Genomic DNA, 27,246 nt, shown 5'->3' with positions numbered 1-27,246 from the left:
AGGAAAAGCTACAGGTCTGAAAAGAACAGATGTCAAAATTACACTGAGAAGATCCTTCTAAATATTTTTATGATCTTCAAACTGTAAAAATTAAGTCAAGATTTTTAAGTGGAGAAAGGCAAAGAGAAGATTTGTGATAGTGGTCTTTTCTGCCCTCTAAATCATGTAAAAATCAACATTTGTGTTCTTTTCCTACCATTTCCTAGTTTTTTTTTTTTTAAATTGAAAGAATGCATCTTGACTAAGGAGGGCATGGCAACCGAGTGGAGTATTCTGGAGAATCCCCAGCAACAGAGGAGCCTGGCGGGCTACAGTCCACAGGGTCACAAAGAGTCCAACACAACTGAGTGACTAGGCACACACTAGGTGGTAATAGATGACACTGACAAAGAGGTATGAAGAACTGAGAAGTAAAATGAAGTAAGCAGAAATGACATACAGGAGGTGAAGAAAGTTGTACCCTTTTTAGAACATATGTAGGATTTTTATTCAATTATCTTAGTAACTGCTCTGAAAATCCCATTTTCTGGTTACTGTGCCAAAGAGAATGACGTTGGAAACTGAAGATCCGAAATATGGTTAATTTCATATGCTGGATATTTAAGGATAATCTTCAAATAAAAATCTCAAGCCACTATGGTGTGTTAAGTGGTAGGGGAATGATGGTGAATTAGATGTGGTCCTTGGGAACTTCCTTGGTGGCCCAGTGGTTAAGAATCCCCCTTGCAATGCAGGAACAAGGGTTCAAACCCTGGTTAGGAAACTAAAATCCCATAAGCTGTGTGGTATTGCCCAAAAACAAACAAACAGAAAGACCTGTTAGATTCCTAATTAACTGAGGGTTTTTATTATTATGCTTTATGCAGATAAAGAGTATAATATAGTATATTTCTTAGTATCATGCTGAGATATATAGAAATGTCTTTATTTTAACTTTAGAGTTACTGAATATTACCCATAGAGACAGGTTGACATTAATCTGTGGTTTATTTCAGATCCTTCTGTGTGACTCTTGTGACAGTGGATACCACACTGCCTGCCTTCGCCCTCCTCTAATGATTATTCCAGATGGAGAATGGTTCTGCCCCCCTTGCCAGCATGTATGACAACCCAGCACAGTTCTGGTTTTCCAGTCTCTGCTTTTATATTCAAATTAATATTTCTTGACAGCCACTAAACATTTTAATATTCAGTTTGTAGATATTGTTTCTCTCTCCTTTAAATTGCTATAAAAGTAGAGGCTATTGATTAAAAACTATCTTTTATTAGTATCTTATAAGTCTTCCCTTTATTTTTCCCCAAAGCAATTCTCAAAGGGCCTCTTGTTTTTACAAAATTATAATCTCTGGTTTATTTTTTTCTCACATTTGTTAAAGGCATAACCACCTCTCCCCTCCATGAGGATAATATACAAGGGAAGAAATAAATTTCATGTTGTTTATCCCTTTGTTTCATCCTCTTTTTCATTTCTGCCTACTTTCTTTTTGTCAGTTTTATAGATGATGTTATAAATTATGGACCATTATGATGGTACTATGAATAGAATCATGGATTCTGTTTCTCTCATATCTTGATTCGGTGGATTTCTTTTAAAACCCGAAGAGAAGAATATTTTTTTTATTCAGAAGGTCCTTTCTCTCACAAGCCCAGTCTCATTTTGCTTTAAAATTTGGGAATTCCCTGGTGGTCCAGTGGTTTGGACTCTGTGCTTCCACTGCAGGGGGCACGGGCTCAATCCCTGGGCAGGGAACTAAGATGCCACAAGCTGTGCGGCATGGCTCAAAAAAAACCCCAAAAGATGGTGGTCTTTATTGCATTTTTTTAGTTAAGTGAAATTATTTGGCTTAGCATCACTCTAACAATTATATTCTTCAGCTCTATTTTGACCCAGTAATGGTTTGGCATGATTTTGTAAAATTTTTTTTCCATTCTCTTAAAAAAAAAATAGTGATTGGCACTATCATATTTTGTTGTACATGTAACCTTCTTCCTTAAAAATGCCTTAGGATTTAAAAAGTTTTTTTAATCACTGTCATGTCTGTATGCTGAACCAAATGCTATTTTAAACATTAATTACTGCCAGCAAGATAGGCATGGAATATGTTTCTTGAAAAAGCTGTAAGTTTCTTTAACGTGTGTGTTACTTCAAGGTTACCCTGCCAATCTTGAGTTCAGTGGATGAACTGAAGTGCCATTCTTTATTTAATTAAATACAAGGAACATTTCACTGTTTTCTCTGTGGCCCCTTATTAGCTCTCTTAGCACTGCAGCTTTAGCTAATAGGCAAGAGATAAGTGATTGTGGAAAGGTGTTTAAGATGACACTCATCTGTTTTATGTTTTCAGAAACTACTGTGTGAAAAATTAGAAGAACAATTGCAAGATTTGGATGTTGCCTTAAAGAAGAAGGAGCGTGCTGAACGCAGGTACTGTGATATGTGTGTTAATGTTTCACTTGGGAATTTGACATCAGAATTATCTTCCAGTATAGACTAATGTGTCTGTATAAAGTGGGGATTGGCAAACTCTTACTTGTGGGCCAAACGTGGCCCACTTCTTGTTTTCATATTGCCACCTAAGAATGGGTCTTTTTTTGTTTTTAAATAATTAGAAAAAAAAATCAAAACAAAAGTCATATTTCATGGCACATCAAAATTACATATTCTGATTTCATTATTCGTAAATAACCTTTGCCATGCTCATTGTTTATATGTTATCTGTGACTGCTTTTGCACGACAGCTACAAAGTCGAGTAGTTGAAACAGAGACCATATTACCCAAGCCTAATACATTATCTGTCCTTTACAGGAAGTTTGCCAATCCCTGATCTAAAGTTTTTTCATAACCTACTCTGAATAAGTATTGGCCCAGGTATTGTGGAGGATATGTATCTAAGTATGTAGGGAGTTCAAGAAAACACGAAGAATGGTCTACAATTTAGTTTCCCATGGCATCTCTTTGGGTGGGTAGAATTAGCACTGGTGAAATAAAGAGCTTACTGACTGTAAGCAATGGTTCCCTTTTCAATATGCCCCTGCAGTATGGTCTAAAGCAGTTAGACCATAGCAGCAGTTAGAAGAAGGCTTCTTGGAGGAGGTAAGATTGGAGTTGAGCTTAATCTTTACAGGAAGCTCATAATCAAGACAGTAAGTTTGTATTTATTTATAATTTTACGTACCTTTTTTGATTAGTCTATTGCTAAACATTCATTCTTTCCTACTGTGTTCCATACTGAAGAGAAAAGATGAGTAAAACAAAGCTCTTGCTTACCTGAAGCTTATCTTCTACATATGAACCACTGATGCAATTAAGTAGACAAATTGAGGTACATTTAGAGCAATATTGAAACATTGTGAAGGAGCACTGTAGTTCTCCAAGGGCTTGGATTATCAAGGAAGTCCTTGAAACGTAACTAGAGGTTATACAGACTGACATGCAGAGAAAGGATATTTCAGGCAAAGAGCACAATAAAAGCATAGACAGAGTGTAAATGTGAGAGTAAGAGTGGTGGGGGATGAAGCTAGAAAGGAAACTGAGGCCAAATTGTGAACAGCTTTGCATATCTGGCTAGGAAATTTGAATTATTCTTTAGAGACAGTGGGGAAGCCATCAAAGGAGAGATATGCATAATCAGACTTTTATTTCAGAAAAAAATACCCTGGTAACAGCAAGAAGAAGGAGTTAGCATTAAGGCCATTGGAATAAAGTCTGTGGGAGTCAGTGAGGCCTGAACTAGATCAGTCATCATGATAATAAAGTGGAGAGGCTGAAGAGAATTTTCATAGTCTTAATCAGTAGGACTTGATGCCCATGTATTCATAATATGAGAAAAATCTAAGCAGTGTCTCCTTCATTTGTTGCTACTTTAACTTTTACTGCTGTAACATAGTATTACCCTGAAAAATTAGGCTGCTTTCAGGCAGTATGCTCATTCCATAACCCACACACTTTACTCTGTACAAAGATGAGCATTAAAAATGGGTTCAAAGACTTCCCTGGCGGTCCAGTGGTTAAGACTCAATGCTTCTAAAGCAGGGGACATGGGTTAATCAGTTGTCTAAATACCTTTATATTTAGGAACTCTTCCTGATAGTCCTGTATACAGTTGTTAAGACTGTTTTGATGTGCAAATTGCTCCTGTCTTAATTTTGATGGGCATCCCTGGTAGCTCAGATGGTAAAGAATCTGCCTGCAAAGCAGGAGGCCCAGGTTCGATCTCTGGGTTGGGAAGATCCCCTGGAGAATGGAATGGCAACCCACTCCTGTATTCTTGCCTGGAGAATTCCCCACCCGAGGAGCCTGGCGGGCTATAGTCCGTGGGGTTGCAAAGAGTAAGACATGACTGAATAACTAACACACTAATTTTTGACACTGGAAGAGATCAAATTAAAGATGCTTCAAATTAAGTCATCATTAAAAATTGGACTCAGTCTTCCTGAAATCTACCTGCCCTTCTGAGAAATGAGCAGTTTTCTCATGTTCTGAAGCTGATCTGACGTAACATTGTAGATAGCTAATAGACTTATTCTCTAAGGACGTGGAAGAAAATGGATTCTCTCTAAAAGCCAAGAATGTAAACCACTAAGAATTTGTGTCATACTCACATTGTATCTGTTTGTCCTTTGGAGGCCTATGATGCTTGTTGGGTTTATATGTGGGAAGATTGGTGAGCGTTTACTTTTGCCTCCTATACTTTAGGATATGCTGCTCTAGTTAAGAAATACTTTAAATTTTAGAAATTTATGTTAAAATGTGCCACAATATTTGTTTACAATGTTGGTCTCCCATTTACTAGTTCATCCAGTTTCTCTTCTATCCTTGATAATCCTCTTTACTTAAATATCATCCTTTAAGAGGACATCTGTAATTGTGTGTGCCTTTAGATCACACACTAAATCCTATATGAGAGACCATTCTGACAAAGCAGGTTAACAGAATTGTTACTGTTACTTGCTAATTTTCCCCCAGAATCTGCCTAACAAAGCCTTCATTATTTATAGTTCCTAACGTATGTTTATATTAGAAGCTCTAAATAGCAAAATATGTGTGTTTCTAAAGTAAATAATACATTAACTGTAAATTCCAGGGGACTTCATCTCTTTTTAAAAGTGAGCATTTTTACTGGTCCAGTTTCAGATCTGTGAAACAATTTCTAGCATTCATCCTCACAACTTGGAGCCTTGCTTACTCTGTGTCATACTGCTAGAGCATCTTTCCCCTTGTTTGTGCTTTTAGTGAACATACGTGGAACATTTATTGAGCACCTACTTTATGCCAGGCAATGTAATTAAAATGGGGTATATAGTATATGGCTCTGGTATGATGGAAAAGAAGGATGTGTCAGTGAGTAATTAGTAACTAGCCAGCAACTGTCTATAGAACTGGAACTGTGATGCTTTGTGATGTCCGATGTTTCAGAAGTCCATGCAACTGATTTGTAAACGTCTCTTCCAGGACTTGGTGCCAGAAATTATTGGGAATTCAAATAGCTCTGTACTCCCAGAGTACTGTTACTAGTGCTTTGCTAGCACAGAGTTGGATTTAATCAGAGTTGGCATTTTCCAGGTAATGTAACAGAGGAAAGGAGAGAAAGAGACAAGGAATTTGAAAGTGTATGCAAAGGGGTATTTATAATGGCAGACCATGAAGTCTAAGCCAGGTAAGGGGGAAAGTAAGGATACAAAGGGAGTGCCAAACAGTGAATAGAGAGTAGGGCCAATGGATAGAGGTTCCATTGGAGTCAGGGAATTGTCAGAATCAGTGTACTAGAGGGAGTGGCCACAGGACTGGAAAAGGTCAGTTTTCATTCCAATCCCAAAGAAAGGCAATGCCAAAGAATGCTCAAACTACCGCACAATTGCACTCATCTCACACGCTAGTAAAGTAATGTTCAAAATTCTCCAAGCCAGGCTTCAGCAATACTTGAACCGTGACCTCCAGATGTTCAAGCTGATTTTAGAAAAGGCAGAGGAACCAGAGATCAAATTGCCAACATCCACTGGATCATCGAAAAAGCAGGAAAGTTCCAGAAAAACATGTATTTCTGCTTTATTGACTATGCCAAATCCTTTGACTGTGTGGATCACAATAAGCTGTGGAAAATTCTGAAAGAGATTGGCATACCAGACCATCTGACCTGTCTCTTGACAAACCTGTGTGCAGGTCAGGAAGCCACAGTTAGAACTGGACATGGAACAACAGACTGGTTCCAAATAGGAAAAGGAGTATGTCAAGGCTGTATATTGTCGCCTTGCTTATTTAACTTATATGCAGAGTACATCATGAGAAACTCTGGGCTGGAAGAAGCACAAGCTGGAATCAAGATTGCCGGGAGAAATATCAATAACCTCAGATATGCAGATGACACCACTCTTATGGCAGAAAGTGAAGAACTAAAGAGCCTCTAGATGAAAGTGAAAAAGGAGAGTGAAAAAGTTGGCTTAAAGCTCAACGTTCAGAAAACTAAGATCATGGCATCTGGTCCCATCACTTCATGGGAAATAGATGTGGAAACAGTGGAAACAGTCTCAGACTTAATTTATTTGGGCTACAAAATCACTGCAGTTGGTGATTACAGCCATGAAATTAAAAGATGCTTACTCCTTGGAAAGAAAGTTATCATCAACCTAGATAGCATATTAAAAAGCAGAGACATTACTTTGCCAACAAAGGCCCGTCTAGTCAAGGCTATGGTTTTTCCAATGTATGGCTGTGAGAGTTGGACTATAAACAAAGCTGAGCGCCGAAGAATTGATGCTTTTGAACTGTGGTATTGGAGAAGACTCTTGAGAGTCCCTTGGACTGCAAGAAGATCCAACCAGTCCATCCTAAAGGAGATCATTCCTGGGTGTTGGAAGGACTGATGTTGAAGCTGAAACTCCAATACTTTGGTCACCTCATGCGAAGAGTTGACTCATTGGAAAAGACCTTGATGCTGGGAGGGATTGGGGGCAGAAGGAGAAGGGGATTACAGAGGATGAAATGGCTGGATGGCATCACCGACTTGATGGACATGGGTTTGGGTGGACTCCGGGAGTTGGTGACAGATAGGGAGGCCTGGTGTGCTGCGATTCATGGGGTCACAAAGAGTCGGACACGACTGAGGGACTGAACTGAACTGAACTGAGAGGGAGTCAGCTGGAAAGTGAGTCAGTAGAAACCAGAAAACAGGTTCCTTGAAAATTGAAATCTTAGAAGGCATGTGGTAATAATAAGGTCTGAGCCCAATATGATCATTGAGCTGTGTGGTGAGATGGTATGGAAGATGTAACTTTCCATAAGGTTACTGAGCAAGAAAATGCTTTGAGGAGAAATCATACCTACCTTTAAGATCTTACTCAGATATTAATATTACCACCTATTTAATGTCTTTCCAAATTTCTCAGCTCTTTAGACAAAAATCTGTTCTTTTTTCACAGTTCCATATCTGTTCATAATGTTGTACAGTCAGTTGCTAAATAATGGGAGGGCAAGAACCACGTCTTATTTACCTTTGGATTTCCAAGTCTGACATAAATTATAAGCTCCGGGAGTTGGTGATGGACAGGGAGGCCTGGCGTGCTGCGATTCATGGGGTCGCAAAGAGTCAGACACGACTGAGTGACTGAACTGAACTGAACCTGCAACGTGACTATATGTTTTTTCCATTAAGTTGAGAAGAGAAATAATGGTCAAGTGAAAATAAAGCTTTTGCAATATAAAAGAGGAAATTGATATCACAACAAACTTGGTTAGAGACATGTCAGACATTTTTAATAACAGCTGAAGTTTTAACTTATCCATATAGCCCTCCCTGTTAATTTCCGCTAGTACTGTTCTTCCTTTCCTAGTCTTTAGTTCATTTACTGTTTTTTAAAAAATGAGTTTTGATTAAAATAATTTTATTATTTTTATATGCCAGTTTTTATTTAATAGCTTCATAGATGTTTGCTAAGTCGTTTCAGTTGTGTCCAACTTCTGCGACCCTATGAACTGTAGCCCACCAGGCTCCTCTGTCCAGTGGGATTCTCCAGGCAAGAATACTGGAGGGAATTGCCATGCTGTCCTCCAGGGGATCTTTCAGACCCAGGGATTGAATCCTTGTCTCAGGCATGTCCTGCATTGACAGTTGGGTTATTCACCACTGGCACCACCTGGGAAGCCTAATAGCTTCATAACCTGTCTCTAAAAAGACTATAAAATTCTTGTTAGTAGGGCCCAGAGTTTATAGGGCAGTAAGGGCTGTGTTCTAAAGAACCTACACAACTGGATCATTAATGTCCTACGTAGGACATCACAAATGGAAGAAGAGTGGTTACTATTATGCTTCTGTGTAATAGAACATACAGTGGCATGTGTATGCAAGAGCTCAGTTGTTCTTGGTGAATGGAATTGACTGTCGGAAAACCAGAGAAAACTGCTGTTGTATACGGCAATTTTTGGTGTAAAATTTTTTGAATTAAAATCAACAAAGGTTTCTTTGAAGGGAAACTCTGGAAGTATCTTTAGTGTTCATAAATCCACATTTCCTGGAGAAGTCTCAACTGGCTCTGAAGATATGTTTTTTGTAAGCATCCTATATAGTGCAGAGATGTATAACTATGTTGCTGCTTTTCTTCTCTGCAAACAAGAAGTGAATGGGCTTAGAATCTTTCACATACAGTATTGCTGAGAACTTCCAGCATAACAAAGATACAGTTTGTCTGATTAGAGTTGGCATTTCATCTAATCACTTCATCAGTGAGTCACAGCTTGTCTCTTTTCATCAAATTTCCTTGTTTGTTTCATTTACAAGGTTTACATTGCCTGGTATCAATCACTTCTGTAACTGAGATTTTCATACCTTTAGAAAGTTTTGTGCCTGCCACAGATACCAGTACTATAAGTTTCATGGATATTAACTAACATGTTTATGACCTAGCTTCTGCTATTACCGTAAAGTTGTAATTTTTGTATTATCTATGTTACTAATGTTTTCATAAGTTTTATTTTTAGCAAATCTCACTTTGTATGCTTTTTTTTAACTAACACAAGATTTATTAATATCCCTCTGTCACCATTGTACAGGGTAGTTTTATAGAAAACTTTGAAGACAACCTTTAGAAATAGTCCAGATTCATAGTTCATGTCAAACAAACTTGTATTCTAAATAATTTTAACAAGCCACGTTAACATGGAATGCAAGAATACAGTATAATATGAAGTAAAATGAAGTTTAAAGAAACAAGTTTTACATTTCATATCTCTAGGGAGTCCTTTAAGCCAGTTAGACTATTCAGAGAAATTACCTATATGCTATTAAAAATAATTGCATTAGTATGTTCCAAAGCTACATTTTTATTTATTTTGTCTTTTTTTTTTTTTAAAGGAAAGAACGCTTGGTGTATGTGGGTATTAGTATTGAAAACATCATTCCTCCACAAGTAAGTTTCTGGTTTATAGTATTTTTAGACAGGAGACTGCCAAAAGTGTTCTAAAATTTAACTTACTTTGTTATATGAGTAGTTTTAAATATACAGTATACCAATTTTATTTAAAATAAAATTTAGCACTTTCAAAAAATCACCCATTTCCCTTATGATTGAAATTATGTGTGTACAGATAGGTCCAAAATTTAACATCGCATCCGAACCAAGTTTACAGCTCACCCCATGGGATTTATGTTCTGATTTTTTACCCTAAATTGGGTAATTTGTTTTTAGCTTCTTTATGTGCTGTTTATGTAAAGTGACTAAAAAATGGTTCAGGGATATTTGGTTTTTTATTTCCCGCTTTTGGGGGTTATCAGAAACTCCAATTTGTGTTCTTACAGTTTGGTTTCCTTGAAGGGATATCATTGTTTTGCATTTATTAATCTAATTTATAATTAAGAAAGGTATCTCATGGGTGAAAATATATGTGACATGGTTTTCATTTGAAATGAAGACATTTTCTTAATTTCAAATGCAGTTTCATTCCAGGCTTAATTAAATCACACACTGAAATCACCTTTCTGGTTAGTTATTTTTCTGGAGCACCATGTCCCTTTCTTCTTCTAAATCCATTATTTCATTTATTCAGCATATCTGTTGACTATTTTATGTGTGTTAACTTTAATTATTAGTAGGTAGACTTCATCACGATTGTTTTAAAAGAGGTAACTATAAACTCACAAAAGCATAAGTTTGATACAGAAGTATTTTCTTCCTTTGATCCACCAGTATTATTTTTATTCTCTATACTGAGTATTGCCCTGTGTATTTAGTTTTGAGGAGACCGTTTCACTTTTTTTGTTTTTAACCTTTCACATATGCTGCCTAGATGGACTTTAGAAAGCTATTAATTCCAAGGAACTTTGTTCTGTCATAATAACCTGTATATTTATTATCATATTTTTAAACCAGGAGCCAGATTTTCCTGAAGATCATGAAGAAAAGAAAAAAGATTCAAAAAAATCCAAAGCAAACTTGCTTGAAAGGAGGTCAACAAGAACACGGAAGTGTATAAGTTACAGGTATGAAATCTGTGGAAATGAAAGAGTGGAAACTGTTTTTAAAACAACCTTGCTTTTACCATTACAGTAATCATTAGAAGTTGTATATATATTTCTTATTCACTGTCTTTAGAATCAGAATTTTAGAGCAGCCAGCATCATCTTTTCCAAATGTACGTTTGTTCATGCTGTCCTCTTCTGTTTAACATACTTTGCCCGATTTCTGTCGCTCTGGGGATAAGGACTGACGCCTTTGACAAGGCCCAGAGGCACTGCATAGTCTGTCCTGCTCTTGGCCTTTCAGCTCCACCTCATCCACATTTTTCCCTTACTCTCAAGTTAGCCACATCGTCTTCTTTCAGTCCCTTTGTACAGACTGATTCAGTTCAGTTCAGTGATTTTGGAGCCCAAAAAAATTAAGTCTGAGACTGTTTCCATTGTTTCCCATCTATTTCCCATGAAGTGATGGGACCAGATGCCATCATTTTAGTTTTCTGAACGTTGAGCTTTAAGCCAACTTTTTCACTCTCCTCTTTCACTTTCATCTAGAGGCTCTTTAGTTCTTCTTCACTTTCTGCCAGAAGGGTGGTGTCATCTGCATATCTGATGTTATTGATATTTCTCCCGGCAATCTTGATTCCAGCTTGTGCTTCTTCCAGCCCAGTGTTTCTCATGATGTACTCTGCGTGTAAGTTAAATAAGCAGGGTGACAATATACAGCCTTGACGTACTCCTTTTCCTATTTGGAACCAGTCTGTTGTTCCGTGTCCAGTTCTAACTGTGGCTTCCTGACCTGCATACAGGTTTGTCAAGAGACAGGTCAGATGGTCTGGTATGCCAATCTCTTTCAGAATTTCCCACAGTTTATTGTGATCCACACAGTCAAAGGCTTTGGCATAGTCAATAAAGCAGAAATAGATGTTTTTATGGAACTCTCTTGCTTTTTGATGATCCAGCGGATGTTGGCAATTTGATCTCTGGTTCCTCTGCCTTTTCTAAAACCAGCTTGAACATCTGGAAGTTCATGGTTCACGGATTGCTGAAGCCTGGCTTGGAGAATTTTGAGCATTACTTTACTAGCATGTGAGATGAGTGCAATTGTGTGGTAGTTTGAGCATTCTTTGGCATTGCCTTTCTTTGGGATTGGAATGAAAACTGACCTTTTCCAGTCCTGTGGCCACTGCTGAGTTTTCCAGATTTGCTGGCATATTGAGTGCAGCACTTTCACAGCATCATCTTTGAGGACAGACTGATTACTCTGTTCCCTTCTATTTTTTTTAACCTTGTTAAATAACAACCTTCTCTTAATCAAATCCCCCTATTATATGCCCTTATAGCAACCAGTTCTTCTCCTTGAGAGTCCTGTGGTTGTAACAATTGTGATTTTTATTTTTTTATTAATATTGTTCTCCTACACTACACTGTTAACATGTTATGCATCCCTCTGTTCTTTACAGCTAGCATAGTGCTCCATCAGTGCCTATTCAAAGACTCAGTTAATGCAATCTGGTTTACCATTTGCCTTCAGAAATACACCATAGAGAGACTTTTCCATGGTCACTCTGTTAGCAGCTAAACCTGGACTAAAATCTTATCTTCTAATTGTTTGTTCATCTAATTGTTATCTTCTAATTGTTTGTTCATCTAGTGTTCTCTCCACTAAACCACCCTGTATCACTCAAATAATAAATAACTGATATTTTAATTATTTTGGACCATTCTTACACAACAACAAAAGTCTTTTAACTTGAATAATTGGAGATGAGAAGCAAAATTGACTTTATAGAACTTTGACCTTGCTTCCTGTGTATAAAGTTTTATCAGTGATCATGAAAGAGTTCCCCTTGTGTAGTTTCTGTTGTTACTGTTAACATTTATAAAATACATTAGATCAGTAAGAGTTAAATCCTTAATGTTTATATAAGGGAATGGTGTCTGTCTTACTCTTTTTTTAAAAAAGAAAGACTTTAAAAAAGAAAAGGTAGCTTTTTTAAATAAAATTATTATAACTAGTGAAGTCAAAACCTAATGGAAAGTTCAAGTGTTAAAGTCACTTCTACTACAACACAACCAGTACATTCCTAAAAATTGCCATTGTTGCAGAATCACACAATAAAAGCCACAGGGATTATGGAAAATATGATGTTAGAGGCAAACAAAAATTTCATTAGTGACACATTAAAAAATACATATAAAAATGGCAATACCATTGGACTCGTTAAATGATTAAGAGATAACATAAATACTACAATAAACAGTGACATTTTATGTTGAAAAAGGCCTGGCGCTTATGTGCAGAAGTGATTGTGAGAAGAGTTGCAGTTTGTAATTTATTGTATAGTGGCATGAAGGGTTTTTAAAATCAGCCAGAAAGTTGTAATACTAGGTACAGATGGTTGTAGCTTATAGCACACGTAATGAGATTAGGTATCAGGTAGATACTTATAAGGTATGTGCATGTGTTTGTTTTGTGTATTCCTATGCAGCTAGTGCAGTTTTCTGTATTTACCTAGTGTTTCTCATGAAGAAAATTACATATAAGCAAGTATGAAATGCTATTATGTTTGAAGTATTTCCTAATATATCAGTCATGTTGGAACAAATTTACATAATGAGAATAAGCATTGAAGGAGAACTGTATTGTCCATCTGAATTCAGAGTTCCAAAGAATAACAAGGAGAGATAAGAAAGCCTTCCTCAGTGATCAATGCAAAGAAATAGAGGCAATCGAATGGGAAAGACTGGAGATCTCTTCAAGAAAATTAGAGATACCAAGGGAACATTTCATGCAAAGATGGGCATAATAAAGGACAGAAACAGTATGAACCTAACAGAACCAAAAGATATTAAGAAAATGTGACAAGAATACACAAAAGAGCTGAAAAAGATCTGCCTTTTCTAAATCCAGCTTGAACATCTGCAAGTTCATGGTTCACTTACCATTGAAGCCTGGCTTGGAGAATTTTGAGCATTACTTTGCTAGCGTGTGAGATGAGTGCAGCTGTGCGGTAGTTTGAACATTCTTTGGCATTGCCTTTCTTTGGGATTGGAATGAAAACTGACCTTTTCCAGTCCTGTGGCCACTGCTGAGTTTTCCAAATTTGCTGACATATTGAGTGCAGCACTTTCACAGCATCATCTTTCAGGATTTGGAATAGCTCGACTGGAATTCCATCACCTCCACTAGCTTTGTTTGTAGTGATGCTTTCTAAGGCCCATTTGACTTCTCATTCCAGGATGTCTGGCTCTAGGTGAGTGATCACACCATTGTGGTTATGTGGGTCATGAAGATCTTTTTTGTATACTTATGTGTATTCTTGCCACCTCTTCTTAATAGAAGAGTTTATTAAGGATAGAGTTCAGATGACATTTAAATGAAGAGTCAGGCTCAAAGCAAAAGCAGGACTATGAAAGGGTCCATATCATATCTAGACTGCATGGTTGACACAGGGTCCTCTTTCCTTGAAAACAGTGAAGATAAAGTGTAGGGTATTGTGTCCAACAGCTTATGCAAACTCTGAGTCTAAAATGTAAGTCACAACTTTTTATTTGTGTTAAAAGTGACTTAGATCCTCTAGTCAAGGGTGGGCATTTCTTGCTTATTGATATAATTTCCTTTGTTCAAAGGTTCTGATACTCTCTGAATTTAGAAAACACAGTGTCTCAGTAAGAAGGTAGTAGTGGCTCAAAGAAATAGATTGCTGGGGACACAGTTTTGAGGGCATTAACTGTGGCCCCCTTTGCCTGGCAAAGTAATAAAAGTTTTCTACTTCAAAAAAAAAAAAAAGGAAATAGATTATTATGACACTTTACAGCTGCATCATGTCCTTGGAAGAATTCCTATTTTTCCATTAACTTTGCATCTGGCTTGATCTGTATCTGTTCTTCTAGCCTAATGAAGAGATGGACAGATTTTTTTCTTTCTCAGAATTAAAAAGCTCAGCTACATCTACAAGGGTGTTTTTCATAGCATTATATGAAAAGATTGGAGGTAAAGTGTTGCATTTAAAAATATGTTGTAGAAGAAGAGTTCTTAGCCTGAAACTTATGAATCCTCTGAGATATGTAAAATTATATGTTTCTATAAGTATATATACTTTCCTAGAAAGGAAGTCTGTAGCTGTAATGAATTTCTCAACTCCAAAGGGCAAAGTATTTGTTTATTAGTCTTATCTGTGTTGTTAATCACTGGGTAACTTTAATCCAATGCTATCCAGTTTACTGTGGTTATGGGAATGTTCTGTTTCTTTGTTGTGCGGTATGGAATCAGCCATATGTCACTGTTGAGCACTTGAAATATGGCTAGTGAGGAACAGCATTTTTTATTTTAATTAAATATAAATAGCCACATGAGCCTAGTAATTACTATGCTTAGCACAGTCTTCAACAAGTCCCCGTATCTTTTTGGCACCTCAGTTCTAAAGTGAAAGGAGCTTTCGTATGTGAAAAATTCTTAGGAATCATCTAGTCTTGTTTTATTTTTCTTTAGAAAAAGCCCTTTTGAGAAAAAGTACATTGACCTAGTTTTAAAATTTTGACTGTCTGTATAAGAATTTCAGTAATAATGATAATATTAGTATTATTTCTGGAATACTAAGTTTGTTCAGTTTACTCTGTCATATGATTTGTATAATTGGGTTAGCAAACTATGACCTGTGGGCCAATCCAGCTCATTACCGGTTTGTGTGTACCACATGGCCTAGGAGTGGTTTTTATATTTATAAATGGTTGAGAAAAGAAAACAGAAGGAGAAAAGTATTTGAAATCACATGAAATTCATATCACAGGGTCTAAAAAATAGTTTATTGGAACACAGTTACATTCATTCACTTTTTGTCTGTGGCTGATTTTGCACTACAGTGGCAGAGTTGAATAGTTACAACACAGACTATATAGTCTACAAAGCCTAGGATATTCACTGTCTGGCCCTTTAAAAAATACTTGTTGATGTCTGGTATAGATACTCTTTAAAAGTAAGAAAACAACAACTTAGATACTGATGTATAAAACTCTATTGTACCAAAGAAATTGAAGTTAACAGGATTATGGAGTGATCTAAACCAAGTTCCACAGCCCTGAAGTAGCAGAGAGCAGTTTCATATTCTGGCCTTTTTTACTTTAGAGGCAATTTTCCTAGTCCGTATGCCAGGATAGGCTATAATGTGATTGTTGTATGTATTTTAGATTTGATGAGTTTGACGAAGCAATTGATGAAGCTATAGAAGATGATATCAAAGAGGCTGATGGAGGAGGTACGTGTTTATCATTCTCTTTTCTTCATCTCACTTGGCCAGTACATTAACTAAAATGCCCTGATTAAAGAGCAGTAAGCAAGCATATTCTCGTTCTCCTCATTGTGTATCACGATCACTACTGATATTGACTGAGATTCAAAATAATCGTGGACGTGGTGCCAGTGTGTAGAGTCAGAGCTTGGTAATTGTTTTAAAAGTGTGCTGTGCTTAGTTGCTCAGTCATATCCAACTCTTTGTGACCTCATGGACTGTAGCCTGCCAGGCTTCTCTATACAAGGGGATTCTCCAGGTGAGAATACTGGAGTGGGTTGCCATGCCTTCCTCCAGGGGATCTTCCCAACCCAGGGATTGAATTCAGGTCTTCCACATTGCAGGTGGATTCTTCTCCCTCTGAGCCACCAGGGAAGCCCAATTATTTTAAAAGTAGTACTATTTTATAATCTGATGTGAAATAGAATTCTTCATCCCTAGATTAAAAAATTTACTTCTGCTTCCAAAGAGAAAACTTTGATTGCCTTTCCATTTTTAAATAACTGCTGCTACAGTCACAAAAATCAATAATTTGAATCTGTTTTTAATTAAAAACCAGTTTATTAATTTCATAGTCTTTAATGAGTAACATTAAAGTAGAAGTATTTGAAGATAATTAAAGAGCTATGTAGGGAATTCCCGGTACTTCAGTGTGGAAGATGATTATTTCCATTTGGTTATTATGAAAACTCCTACAAGGATTAGTAATAAGTAGGCTATTTGTAGTCAAACTGAAGAAGTCACTAGCTTTTCCAGATATTTGTGCCTTATTTACATCTTTGCTGCTGAATTCTCACTTTCTCTATCTGGCAAACACAATTTAAAAAAAAAAAAAGATTGGTCTCTTTCTAAAGCCATGTCCAAAAAACGACTTTCAAGAAGAGATTCTTGAGTGACTGCTAATAGGTACAAGGTTTCTTTTCAGGATGATAAGAATGCTGTGGGATTAGTGGTGATGATTGCACGGCTTTGTGACTATACTGGAAACCTACTCATTATATACTTTAAAAGGATGACTGTTCTGTGAGTCATAACAAAATTTTTTAAGAAGTTCTCCACAAAGTGAACTTCTGTTTAGTAGGATGTTGTTGTTTAGTTATTAAGTCGTGTCCAACTCTTTTGCGATCCCATGGACTGTAGCCTGCCAGGCTTCTCTGTCCATAGGATTTCCCAGACAAGAATACTGGAGTGGGTTGCCACATCCTTCTCCAGGAGATATTCCTGACCCAGGAATCAAACCCTCATCTCCTGCAGTGGCAAGAAGATTCTTTTGCCACTGGAAAATGGCAAAAGCCCTTATTAAATGGAAAGCCCCATTTAATAAGATAAACAAATGTAAAACTTTCTTGAAGACTTTGTCAGTTAAAGCTGTGAGAAAATTGCATAGCTCTAGGAAGAAAATAAATCAAATGAAAACGCTGCTATGGACAATCTGTAGATGTTAAAGGGAAACTTTTAATAAACATAGAGTTGTCTTTCTCTCTCCCTCCCTCTCTTCCCCTCAACCCTACATCCTTGCCCCTGGACTCAGGAGTTGGCCGAGGAAAAGATATCTCCACCATCACAGGCCACCGTGGAAAAGACATCTCTACTATTTTGGATGAAGAAAGAAAAGAAAATAAACGACCCCAGAGGGCAGCTGCTGCTCGCCGGAAGAAACGCCGGCGACTGAATGATCTGGACAGTGACAGCAACCTGGATGAAGAGGAGAGTGAGGATGAATTCAAGATCAGTGATGGGTGCGTGGTCTGTCAGTAGATTCCGTTCCCTAGGTCGAGGCTTGAACAGGGCTTCCAGCCGAACTTGGCTCTGCCCTGATGGGGCTTTTGTTGTGCATGTAGACGGTCTGTTGTCACGGTACTTAAAACAGACTCAGTGATGCTGATTTTGGCTCTTTCTAGATTAAAACGAAGTTTTATGGGTGTTTGGGGTTACAAGGAGTCAGACACAACTGAGCGGCTGAACAACAACAACTATTTATTTATTTTTTAACCAAGCCATGCAGCATGTGGGATCTTAGTTCCATGACCAAGGATTGAACCCATGCGCCTTGCATTGGTTCCCAGTCAAATGTGAGAAACGGACAGCTATAAGTAATTAGAAACTATTTTCTGGTGACCTATAGGGGTTTGGGTTGGGGCATGTATTTCTATACTGAATTAGAGTATAGAAGCTTCCTTCTATACTGTCAGGTCAGGAAGCTTGTCTACAGAGCAGATATATGGAAGGAATACCACAGAGTTTCTCCTCTCAGATTGTTAGTGGAGGAAACAAACATACAAACCACAGAAAAGTCCTTCTGCATGATTGCTACTAAAACATAAGTCAGGGTACAGAAGAGAGCCATATCAATCCAGGGAGGTCAAGGAAAGCCTCAGAGTGGAAATAAAGCTTTATCTGAAATGTGAAAAATGAATTGGGCAGATTGATGAATTTGTGATTAGAAGCAGTATAAAGAAAAAAAATATTCTAAGCAAAGAAATCCTGTCCAGGGCAGCCAGGCATAAAATGTCATATGATATTTAAGAAACTCCTGGTTTGTCAGGATAAAAAGAATTAAGGTAGCAGCAGAGATTACCCTGCTGGAGATGTAGCCAAGGCATAAAAAGGAACCAGATGATGGAGTTTTGTGTTTGTCCTGCATAAGAATGATGAAAACCCACTGAAGAGTTTTAAATACCAGACTAATACAAGGTTTATGTTTCAGAAAGATTCATCCTGGAGTTCATTGGTAGGATTTATTGAGGGGAAATGTGCATAGAGATTAAAGAAACTTTGGGGAATTGCTGTAGTAGTTTAGATGGGATATGAGACCCTGAACTGAGAAAAGTTATCAGGTTTGAGATATCTTTATGAAGTAGACTCAGGAGGAATTAGTCATTGATATGAGAAATGAACAGGGAGAAAGAAATTGGGATAAATTCCAAGTTTCTGCCTTGAATTGCTGGATGGGTGATAGTACCAAATACCAGGTTGGGAACAGAAGAGAGGAGTAAGCTAGGAAATAATGACTTCATTTTTGGACATGTTGAATTTGAGGCACATGGGGGACTTCCCAAGAGGCAAAAGCAATTTATGTACAAAAATCAGCATCAATTGATCTTCATAACTCCTAAAAAGAAAAAAAGAATGGGTGCAAAACATCTCTTCATTTTATAAACAGGGAAATTGATCCAATGTTCTAGATATTTCCATTAAACATTGCTTAATAATTTCACTGGACTTGTTAGAATTTGAACTCAGAACTCCAAAATGGGTTCGTGGTTTTAAGTGTACCATCATAATTCATCCGGTTTCTCTTGGATAGATCTCAGGATGAATTTGTTGTATCTGATGAGAACCCAGATGAGAGTGAAGAAGACCCACCATCTAATGATGACAGCGACACCGATTTCTGTAGCCGAAGACTAAGACGACACCCCTCCCGGCCTATGAGGCAAAGCAGGCGTTTGCGGAGAAAGACCCCAAAGAGAAAGTGCTCTGATGATGACGAGGAGGAGGAGTCAGAGGAGAACAGCAGAGACTCTGGTAAAGATAATTCATATCCACAGCTCACTAAGGAAATTCTTGTAACTTCTGGAATTAAAATTTCTTAAGATTCTGTTGAATTGTAACGTAAGCTGTCCGATGAAACTTTGTGTTCTATTCTTACAATTCACCACTAATTAAATCTTTCACGTAAAGCATGTCTGAGAAGACAGATATGGACAGATGTGTTAACTTCATGCCAAACTCGTTTACAATCATGATGAATTCTTTTGGTGCCATGTGTTTCCATGCCTTTCCATGCCTAGACTTTACCTCCAGAGTGTTTCTTGGGAATCGTTTTTAATAATCGGAGAACATTTTTCCTCAGATGTCTAGCTGTTAGAGAAAGATTACTAATTATCTCTAACATTTAGATCATAATCAGTGACTTATTAGTTTTTATAAGTTATCAGTGGTTGATGTTATTTATAGCTATGCTCATCCCTATTAATTAAGTAAAGAGAGGCACAGCACTAAAACATCAGATAAGATGCTTCATGGGATTGGCAGATAGGTAGCTGTCATCTTACTGAGGAAATGCTACAGACAGGAGTATTATATCCCAACTCGGGGCAGGCTTGTGGAGTTTTTTGTTTTGTTTATCTTTTTTTCTAAACCTTTTGAGTAAGTGGAGACAACAGACCCCTTTATCAGTGATTATTTGCTGAAAACAAGAACATTTTCTTACACAACCATAGTATAATATCAAAATGGGGAATTTTTATATTGATAAAATACCATTAACTTATCAATAGTACACATTCAGATATCATCAGGTGCCCCAATATTGTCCTTTATGTAAACATTTTTTTCCTGGTTGAGGATCCAGTTCAGGATTATGTTATGCATTTATTCATGTCTCTTTGGTCTCCTTTTATCTGTAATATTCCTGAAACGTTGTCTTTGTTGACCACAGCATTCTTTAAGAATACACACTAGTTATTTTGTAAAATATAAGTCATTTGGTTTTATGTTTCCTTGTGATTAGATTCTCTTTATACATTTTTGGCCAGAATATCACATAATTAATGTATGTCCTCCAAGTCTCTATTATTTTCCCTTTGTAATTAATAAGTAATTCATACAAGATATTTTGAGACTGTAAATACCTTGTGCCTTATCAGATGTTGCACCCACTAGTTTTAGCATTTGTTGATGATTTTCTAACTCCTTCCTTCTTCTTTATTACTTGCTGTTCTGTAAGAAAGAGCTTTCTGTTCTGCCCTGTATATTTATTTCTTTGGTATCAGTATGGATTTAATGGATTCTTATTTCGGTCTTGTTACCATTACTATTTTGACTCAGTTTGTCCTATATTTGGCCTCTGGGGACCCCTTTAGACTGTTGGCTAGCAGTTTTTAAATATTTGAAATCCATTAGAGAACAAAGCTAGATGTGATGATTCAGTGAAATTTGTTAGCTTTCCTGAAAACTGCTCTGACATAATGTCATAGCCTGATTTTGGTTTATTGATCAGAGATGACATGACAGGAACAGTGCTGTTTAGCAGTGCTTTGAGAGTTAAAGTAGCCCTGTGAGTTGTATTCAGCAGATTTTAATTCCACATGGGTAAAAGCCAAAAGTATAACCTCAGTTCTGTACTTGAAACAAGCTCATCAGTTTTCTGTGGTTAGAAAGTTTAACTGAAAGTTTGACTGTAGCCATACAGCTGTATTCATAGGAACAGCAGGTTATCATGAGGCAGAACAGTAACCATCCACCAAGAAGAACAGTTGTGGCAGCCATGCAGCCGACTGGGTAGCTCTAGGTTGTATGAGATAAGGTTTATGAAAACCTTTTTTTTTGACTGTGCCATGGGATGAACCCAGGCCCTTGGCAGTGAGAGCACAGAGTCATAGCCACTGGAGTGCCAGGGAATTCCCAATAAAACATTTTTTAATCTTGAGGTTGACTGCTAGTAGGATACATTTGTGAGCTTTGGCATTAAAACTCCCCTGAGATGTATTCATATTATTAAGAAGAAAATTAGAGATTTATAAAAGTTACTGTTCATTTAAAAGTTATGACTGAAGTCTCTGTAATAGCTTTATATTTTTATAAGCTGAACTAACATTTCTGTTTGGTGGAATTGAAAATTAAAATTTGTACTTCTTTTTCCTTCCCCCCCCCCCCACTTTTTTTAAACAGAAAGTGACTTTAGTGATGACTTTAGCGATGATTTTGTAGAAACTCGGCGAAGAAGGTCAAGAAGGAACCAGAAGAGACAAATTAACTACAAGGAAGATTCAGAAAGTGATGGTTCCCAGAAGAGTTTACGACGTGGTAAAGAAATCAGACGAGTTCACAAGCGTAGGCTCTCTAGCTCAGATAGTGAAGGTATGGAATAGCTCTCCAGTTTACAGACATTTGGACAAGGCAGCAGTACAAATTATAAAGTGAACTCACGATTATGATTCTGTACCATTTCTTAGAAATTTAATATAGCCCATAGTGTCTTTGAGATAAAACCCATTATTTTATGCCTCGTTAGCTTGTAGTTTAAATAACTGACGCTTGATAAGATACTAATTTTTTTAAGTTCTTCATTGTAATAATTGAATTCTTCATTGAAACTAGAAGAGTGTCAGAAAATTGTGGTCTGTTAACAAGATTTCATTTGCTTCCTAATAATTTATGGCCCTCATTTTGAAATAACATCCTGTGCCCTGAATAGCTCAATAGTTGCAAGCCAAGAGTGCCTACTGTCTCTCTTCACCTTGACAGTAAGCTTTAGTCGGTAAACTTTTATTTCTTAATAGCTTTAGCTGTGCACCATACCAGAAGTACAAGTTCTAAAATATGAATTTGTGATGTCCAGTTAGTCTTTGTAGTTATTCTAGAGTTCTTCTCATTTTAAATGATTATAACCTTCACCTTCCCCCATTTCTTTTTTATATATTTAATTCTCCATTGTTTATGATCTGTATTGAAGATTATTTGCTTTCATAGATCCTTGTCAATTAAGTTTGAGCCCAAGCCAAGAGAGTAAGGGAAAAAAATGTTTGGGTATGGGAGACTAAAGAAGGGAGGTAAACATTTGGGTGAACGTGTATTTCTCTTCTTGTGTCATTAAAGCAAATATAAATTCATTAATTCAACTGTTAAAAGTAAATACTTAATGGACTAGTCACTGTCCCGGGCACTGAGAATAAAACAGTGAAAAGAATAACCAAAAATATAGCTTCCTCATGTAACTCTTATTTTTGTTGGGGGAAGAGAGACAATAACCATGACAAATAGGTAGATATATTAGGTGGAGGTAAGTGCTGTGGAGAAAAGTAGAAAGGGAGGGTTGGGGGAGTAGTTGGAATTTCAGATAGAGTACCAAAGGAATGCCTCCCTCAGAAGTCAGCATTTGAGTAAAGACCTAAAAAGTTGATTCCCACCTGTGGTGAGTGGGGACTATTACCCAAAGGTGGGGTCCGGGTGCTCACTGCACAAAAGCCAATAAATAGGCCAGGTTTGTAGAAAGGAAAGTTTGGTTTATTTCAGATGCCAGGCACTGGTGAGAGGTGGAAGGGGTTGGTGAGGGGTGGGAAGGGTAGACATCTGTTCAAAGGCTAACTTCCCTCCTGACAAGCAGGGCATGAGAGCTTTTATAGGCTGAGGGAAGGGGCCGCATGCAGAAACAGAACAGTCAACTCAAATTGGTCATCAGTGGTCTGACCAGCATCCTCTTGGTTGTTTTAGGTACAGTTAATCTTTAGTTCCAGAGTTGGTTTATTCCTGTTTCTTTGAAGCCAGTTCTTGGGATTGCAGCAGCTCATGTCACAACTACAATCTGGTCATCATGTAGTTAACTTCTTCATCTGGGGTTTCAGTATCTGTGAGACAGCTCACAGGATGAGGCTCAGAATGTTATCTATAGCCCTTGAGAAGTAACTAAAGGTCCTTGACTATGCTTAATGACTACTTTATTATTACTTGATCTCCTTTGACTGTTTTCCTTTGTTTCTGCGTTTTCTCATTTCTCTGATTAAACTTACTCTGTGACTAAAGTTTTCCACAGAATTTAGTCTGTGGAAATGCAGCCAGAAGACATGGGGGGGCAAGGACCATAGAGTCTTGCTCCGTTTAGTACCATGTTGGATAGTTAGTTAATACAGTAGCACATTGTATAGACTTTGGACTTTATTCTTGGTGAAATGAGAAATAATTGGAGGATTTTGCACAAAGGAGTGATATTATCTGACTTACATTTTAATATGGTATCTATGTTATGAGTAAATTAAAGGGGGTGGGGGGGAATCTAGGAGTCGAGTTTGGGGGTCATTAAAATAGGCCAGGTGAGAGATGATGGTGGCTGAGATTAGAGCAGTAGCAGTAAAGGGGTGAAAAGCAATCAAATTATGGCTATATTTGAATATAGCCCACAGAATTTACTGTTGGATTAGATGGGAAAAAGAAAGGAATCAAGGATGACTGAGTAATTAGAAGAATCGAGTTGCCAATAACTAAGATGGTAGAGACCAGAATTGTGCAAGGTTGAGGAGAAAGTGTCGGAGCTTGGTTCTGCCTGTTTAGAAATCCAAGCATAGATATTGAGTAGGCAGTTTGATACATGAGCCTGGAATTTAGGGATTGGTTGCCTAAAACAAATGTCAGAGTCACCATCAAATGGGTTTTATGCAAAGCCATGAGACCAGGTGAGATCAAGTATAGACAAGAGAAAACGTTTAAGGGCTACCAACGACATTTAATAACATGGAAAGAGAGTGCAGTATTTCAGATGCAGTGCTTAGTTTTAATTTTTCCTTATTGGTATGTTTACACAATTCTCTAATTTGAGGGTTAGTGGGAAGGAGTTTCTTAGTTTGTGACCAACCTGTCTTTATTTAATTTAAGGATTTTGCTCTTTCCTAAAATCATAGATAAAGTATACTGTGAATCATATTGGGCATTGTTGGGAGAATGAGAAGAGAGAGAAATGAGGCCAGTTATTGAAGGGAAATATTTATGTACAAGCAAGTCTGAAAGTAGGACATGGGATGAAAATGGGGAGGAAGAAGAGGATTACTTATATCTGTTAATGGTTAACTGTGCCAATGGCTTAAATGTGCTATTTATTCTAGAGAGCTATATGTCCAAGAACTCTGAAGATGATGAGCTAGCTAAAGAATCAAAGCGGTCAGTTCGAAAACGAGGTCGAAGCACAGATGAGTATTCCGAAGCAGATGAGGAGGAAGAAGGTAAACCATCCCGAAAACGGCTACACCGGATCGAGACAGATGAAGAGGAGAGTTGTGACAATGCTCGTGGAGATGTGGATCACCCTGCCCGTGACAGCCAGCCCAGGGTCCCGCCCTCAGAACAGGACAGCACCAGAAAGCCCTACCGGATAGACAGTGATGAGGAAGAGGACTTTGAAAATGTAGGCAAGGTGGGGAGCCCATTGGACTATAGCTTAGTGGACCTACCTTCCACCAATGGACAGAGTCCTGGCAAAGCCATTGAAAACTTGATTGGCAAGCCAGCTGAGAAGCCTCAGACCCCCAAGGACAGCAGCACAGCCAGTGCAAGCCTGGCCCCCAATGGGACAAGTGGTGGGCAGGAGGCAGGGGCACCAGAAGAGGACGAAGATGAGCTTTTGAGAGTGACTGACCTTGTTGATTATGTCTGTAACAGTGAACAGTTATAAGACTTTTTTTCCATTTTTGTGCTAATTTATTCCACGGTAGCTCTCACACCAGCGGGCCAGTTATTAAAAGCTGTTTTATTTTTCCTAGAAAACTCCACTACAGAATGACTTTTTAGAAGAAAAATTTCAACAGACCCTGAAGTCTTTCTGTGAAGTGACCAGTTTTGAACTTTGAAGATAAAATAATTGCTGTAAATTCATTTTGATTTTCTTTTTCCAAGTTCATGGTCCTTGGTAATTTCAGTCATGGGGGAAAAAAATCTTATTATTAACAACAAAGATTTGTATATTTTTGACTTTATATTTCCTGAGCTCTCCTGACTTTGTGAAAAGGGTGGATAAGAATGCATTCCAAATCTGTGAGGGCCCAAAACAGAATTAGGGGTGGGAGAAAGCACTTGTGCTTTTAGCTTTTTCATATTAAATATATATTATATTTAAACATTCATGGCATAGATGATGATTAACAGACTGTTTAAAAGTTTAAGTCCGTATTGTTGCAATTTAAGAATTGTAGATAACATCATACATAAGTCATTTTAGTAACAGCATTCATGAAATCAACTTGTTTACTATTGGAGATAACCACACCTAAAAAAGAAGAGACCGATAAAAAAAATAACATCATAAAAAACTGTAATCTAAGTTTCTGTTATAGCGGAGTTTCTTGTTTTTTAAAAAAATCATCTGAAAAGCATTTGTATAGTAAAATGTATAATGAAGCTTTGACAACCAGGTTGTGCTAATAGCAAATGTTTTTAAACAGCTTTATGCAGTGGTGATGACGTGGCCTTTAATATGCCATCATGGAGAGTTATTAGTGAAATGAGTGTGGTCTTTCTTAAGGCCTGAGTGGACTGTAAACTTTGCAGATAATGTAACTCTTGTTTTCTGGCCACTTAATATTTAAATATCTGAATTATCATTTTCAAAGAAATACACCTATACATAACATACATGAAGAGACGGATGCTAAGCTGACTGCAGTATTTTAGCACATTTGAAGAAGGGGAAAGGATTTTCAGGTGAATTTTAACTGGTCTATTCTTGCCCTTAGTATCTACTTCAAATTGAAGTCTACAAACAAAGCAGTTCCTTTGGGAGGTTTTTAGTTTGAATTTTAGCGTGTGTGTGTGCGCGTGTGTGCGTGTGTGTGTATGTGTATGTGTGTGTTTTAGAATTTCCTATCTGCCTGGATATATTAGCAGGGTTTGAATGTAGTTTTGGCCATTGGCCATTAGACTTCTATTAAAATTCATTAATAGTCACATGACCAACATAGAGTTGATTGAAAACCACCAGTATACTTAATAGATACATCCATTTCAAACATCTCAACATTTTAAAGAAAGATAAGCCCTTTGTTTCAAGAAAATAGGGGTTTGTAACTAACTAAATATCTAACATGTAATTGACACTAAAATATGAACTTTGTCTTAGTTTCTGTTTCAGCTGTAAAATTTCAGGCAGAGCCATAAATAACGTTGTACAGAGTGTAGCACTTGTGATTAAACCTTGCCTGTCAAATTCGGAAACCTTCAGCCATTACTTCTGTGAATACTTTTGCCCTGGGATTGGGTTTTCTGTTTCAGTGTTGTGTCTGTTGCCGGCAATGGACACACCATATCTGCTGCTGGCCCAAGGAACTTCATTAATTTTTCTTTCCAAATTAAGCATTCTATGTGCTAGTCAGTGAATAATAAAGCACTTCTCTTTTTTATTATTAAAAAGCTGGCATTAGACTTGCATTATAAATACCTCTAGAAACTTTATACTCTTTCTTTTCCTCCCTTCACAGGTGTTGCCCTTAAATCTTATCTTTTGGCCTTGAAAGTTTATAGCTGTTGTTTTTCACTTGTTGGTTCCTGTTTGTTTGTTTTGTTTCACCTTAGTTCTGTAGTACCTGCCCATTAATTTTTTTGCTTTGATTCTAGCAGTGTATATGTATTTGTATAAAAAATAAAATAATGAAAGCAGCCTAAAAATAGGATGCACCAGTAACATGTGGTTCCAAGCAAGTTGTGATTTTTATTTTGAGACAATATTCCACCAGAAGGGAGTGAAGGACTTATATTCCCAGACAGTAAGCAGGACTATGTAAGGAGCCACATTCACTTACCAGGCCTGCTTTCTGGCTAGGTTTGTCCCATTTATTTGAAAGTCAGTTAAGAGTGTGAGCCTTTTAACTATATGAAACAGGAGGCAATAGAAGGATTCCTATTAATGCGTGGTAAGTGGTTAGAACGTGCAGGTGGCCTATCCTGCCCCCCGTCTTCTGCTACCATTTTAGTCCCACAACGGGGTAAAGCCACTAAGGTGTAGAAAATCCCTCTCTCTACCTCCGGA

General features: G+C 37.4%; 1 protein-coding gene across 3 annotated transcripts in view; it reads left to right on the top strand.

Moving 5' to 3' along the window:
• RSF1 (remodeling and spacing factor 1) overlaps positions 1-26,901 on the top strand; it is a 154,800-nt gene extending 127,899 nt beyond the window's left edge. For 2 of the 3 annotated variants that reach the window (XM_081537472.1, XM_081537474.1), the window contains 9 exons: positions 996-1,100; positions 2,346-2,425; positions 9,346-9,400; positions 10,361-10,470; positions 15,634-15,701; positions 17,266-17,473; positions 19,042-19,262; positions 21,411-21,599; positions 24,335-25,179. In XM_081537472.1, coding sequence (XP_081393598.1) covers positions 996-1,100; positions 2,346-2,425; positions 9,346-9,400; positions 10,361-10,470; positions 15,634-15,701; positions 17,266-17,473; positions 19,042-19,262; positions 21,411-21,599; positions 24,335-24,900 — 1,602 coding nt within the window. In that variant the 3' untranslated portion in view covers positions 24,901-25,179. Of the gene's footprint in view, positions 1-995; positions 1,101-2,345; positions 2,426-9,345; positions 9,401-10,360; positions 10,471-15,633; positions 15,702-17,265; positions 17,474-19,041; positions 19,263-21,410; positions 21,600-24,334 lie in introns of all 3 variants that reach the window. The other variant, XM_081537473.1, reaches the window with a different exon arrangement.
• Positions 26,902-27,246: the final 345 nt, after the last annotated feature.

Source organism: Giraffa tippelskirchi, chromosome 10, assembly GCF_054371585.1.
Source record: "Giraffa tippelskirchi isolate mGirTip1 chromosome 10, T2T-mGirTip1v1.2.pri, whole genome shotgun sequence".
NCBI classification, from domain to species: Eukaryota; Metazoa; Chordata; class Mammalia; order Artiodactyla; family Giraffidae; genus Giraffa; species Giraffa tippelskirchi.
This window is presented reverse-complemented; position numbering and strand designations above follow the sequence as displayed.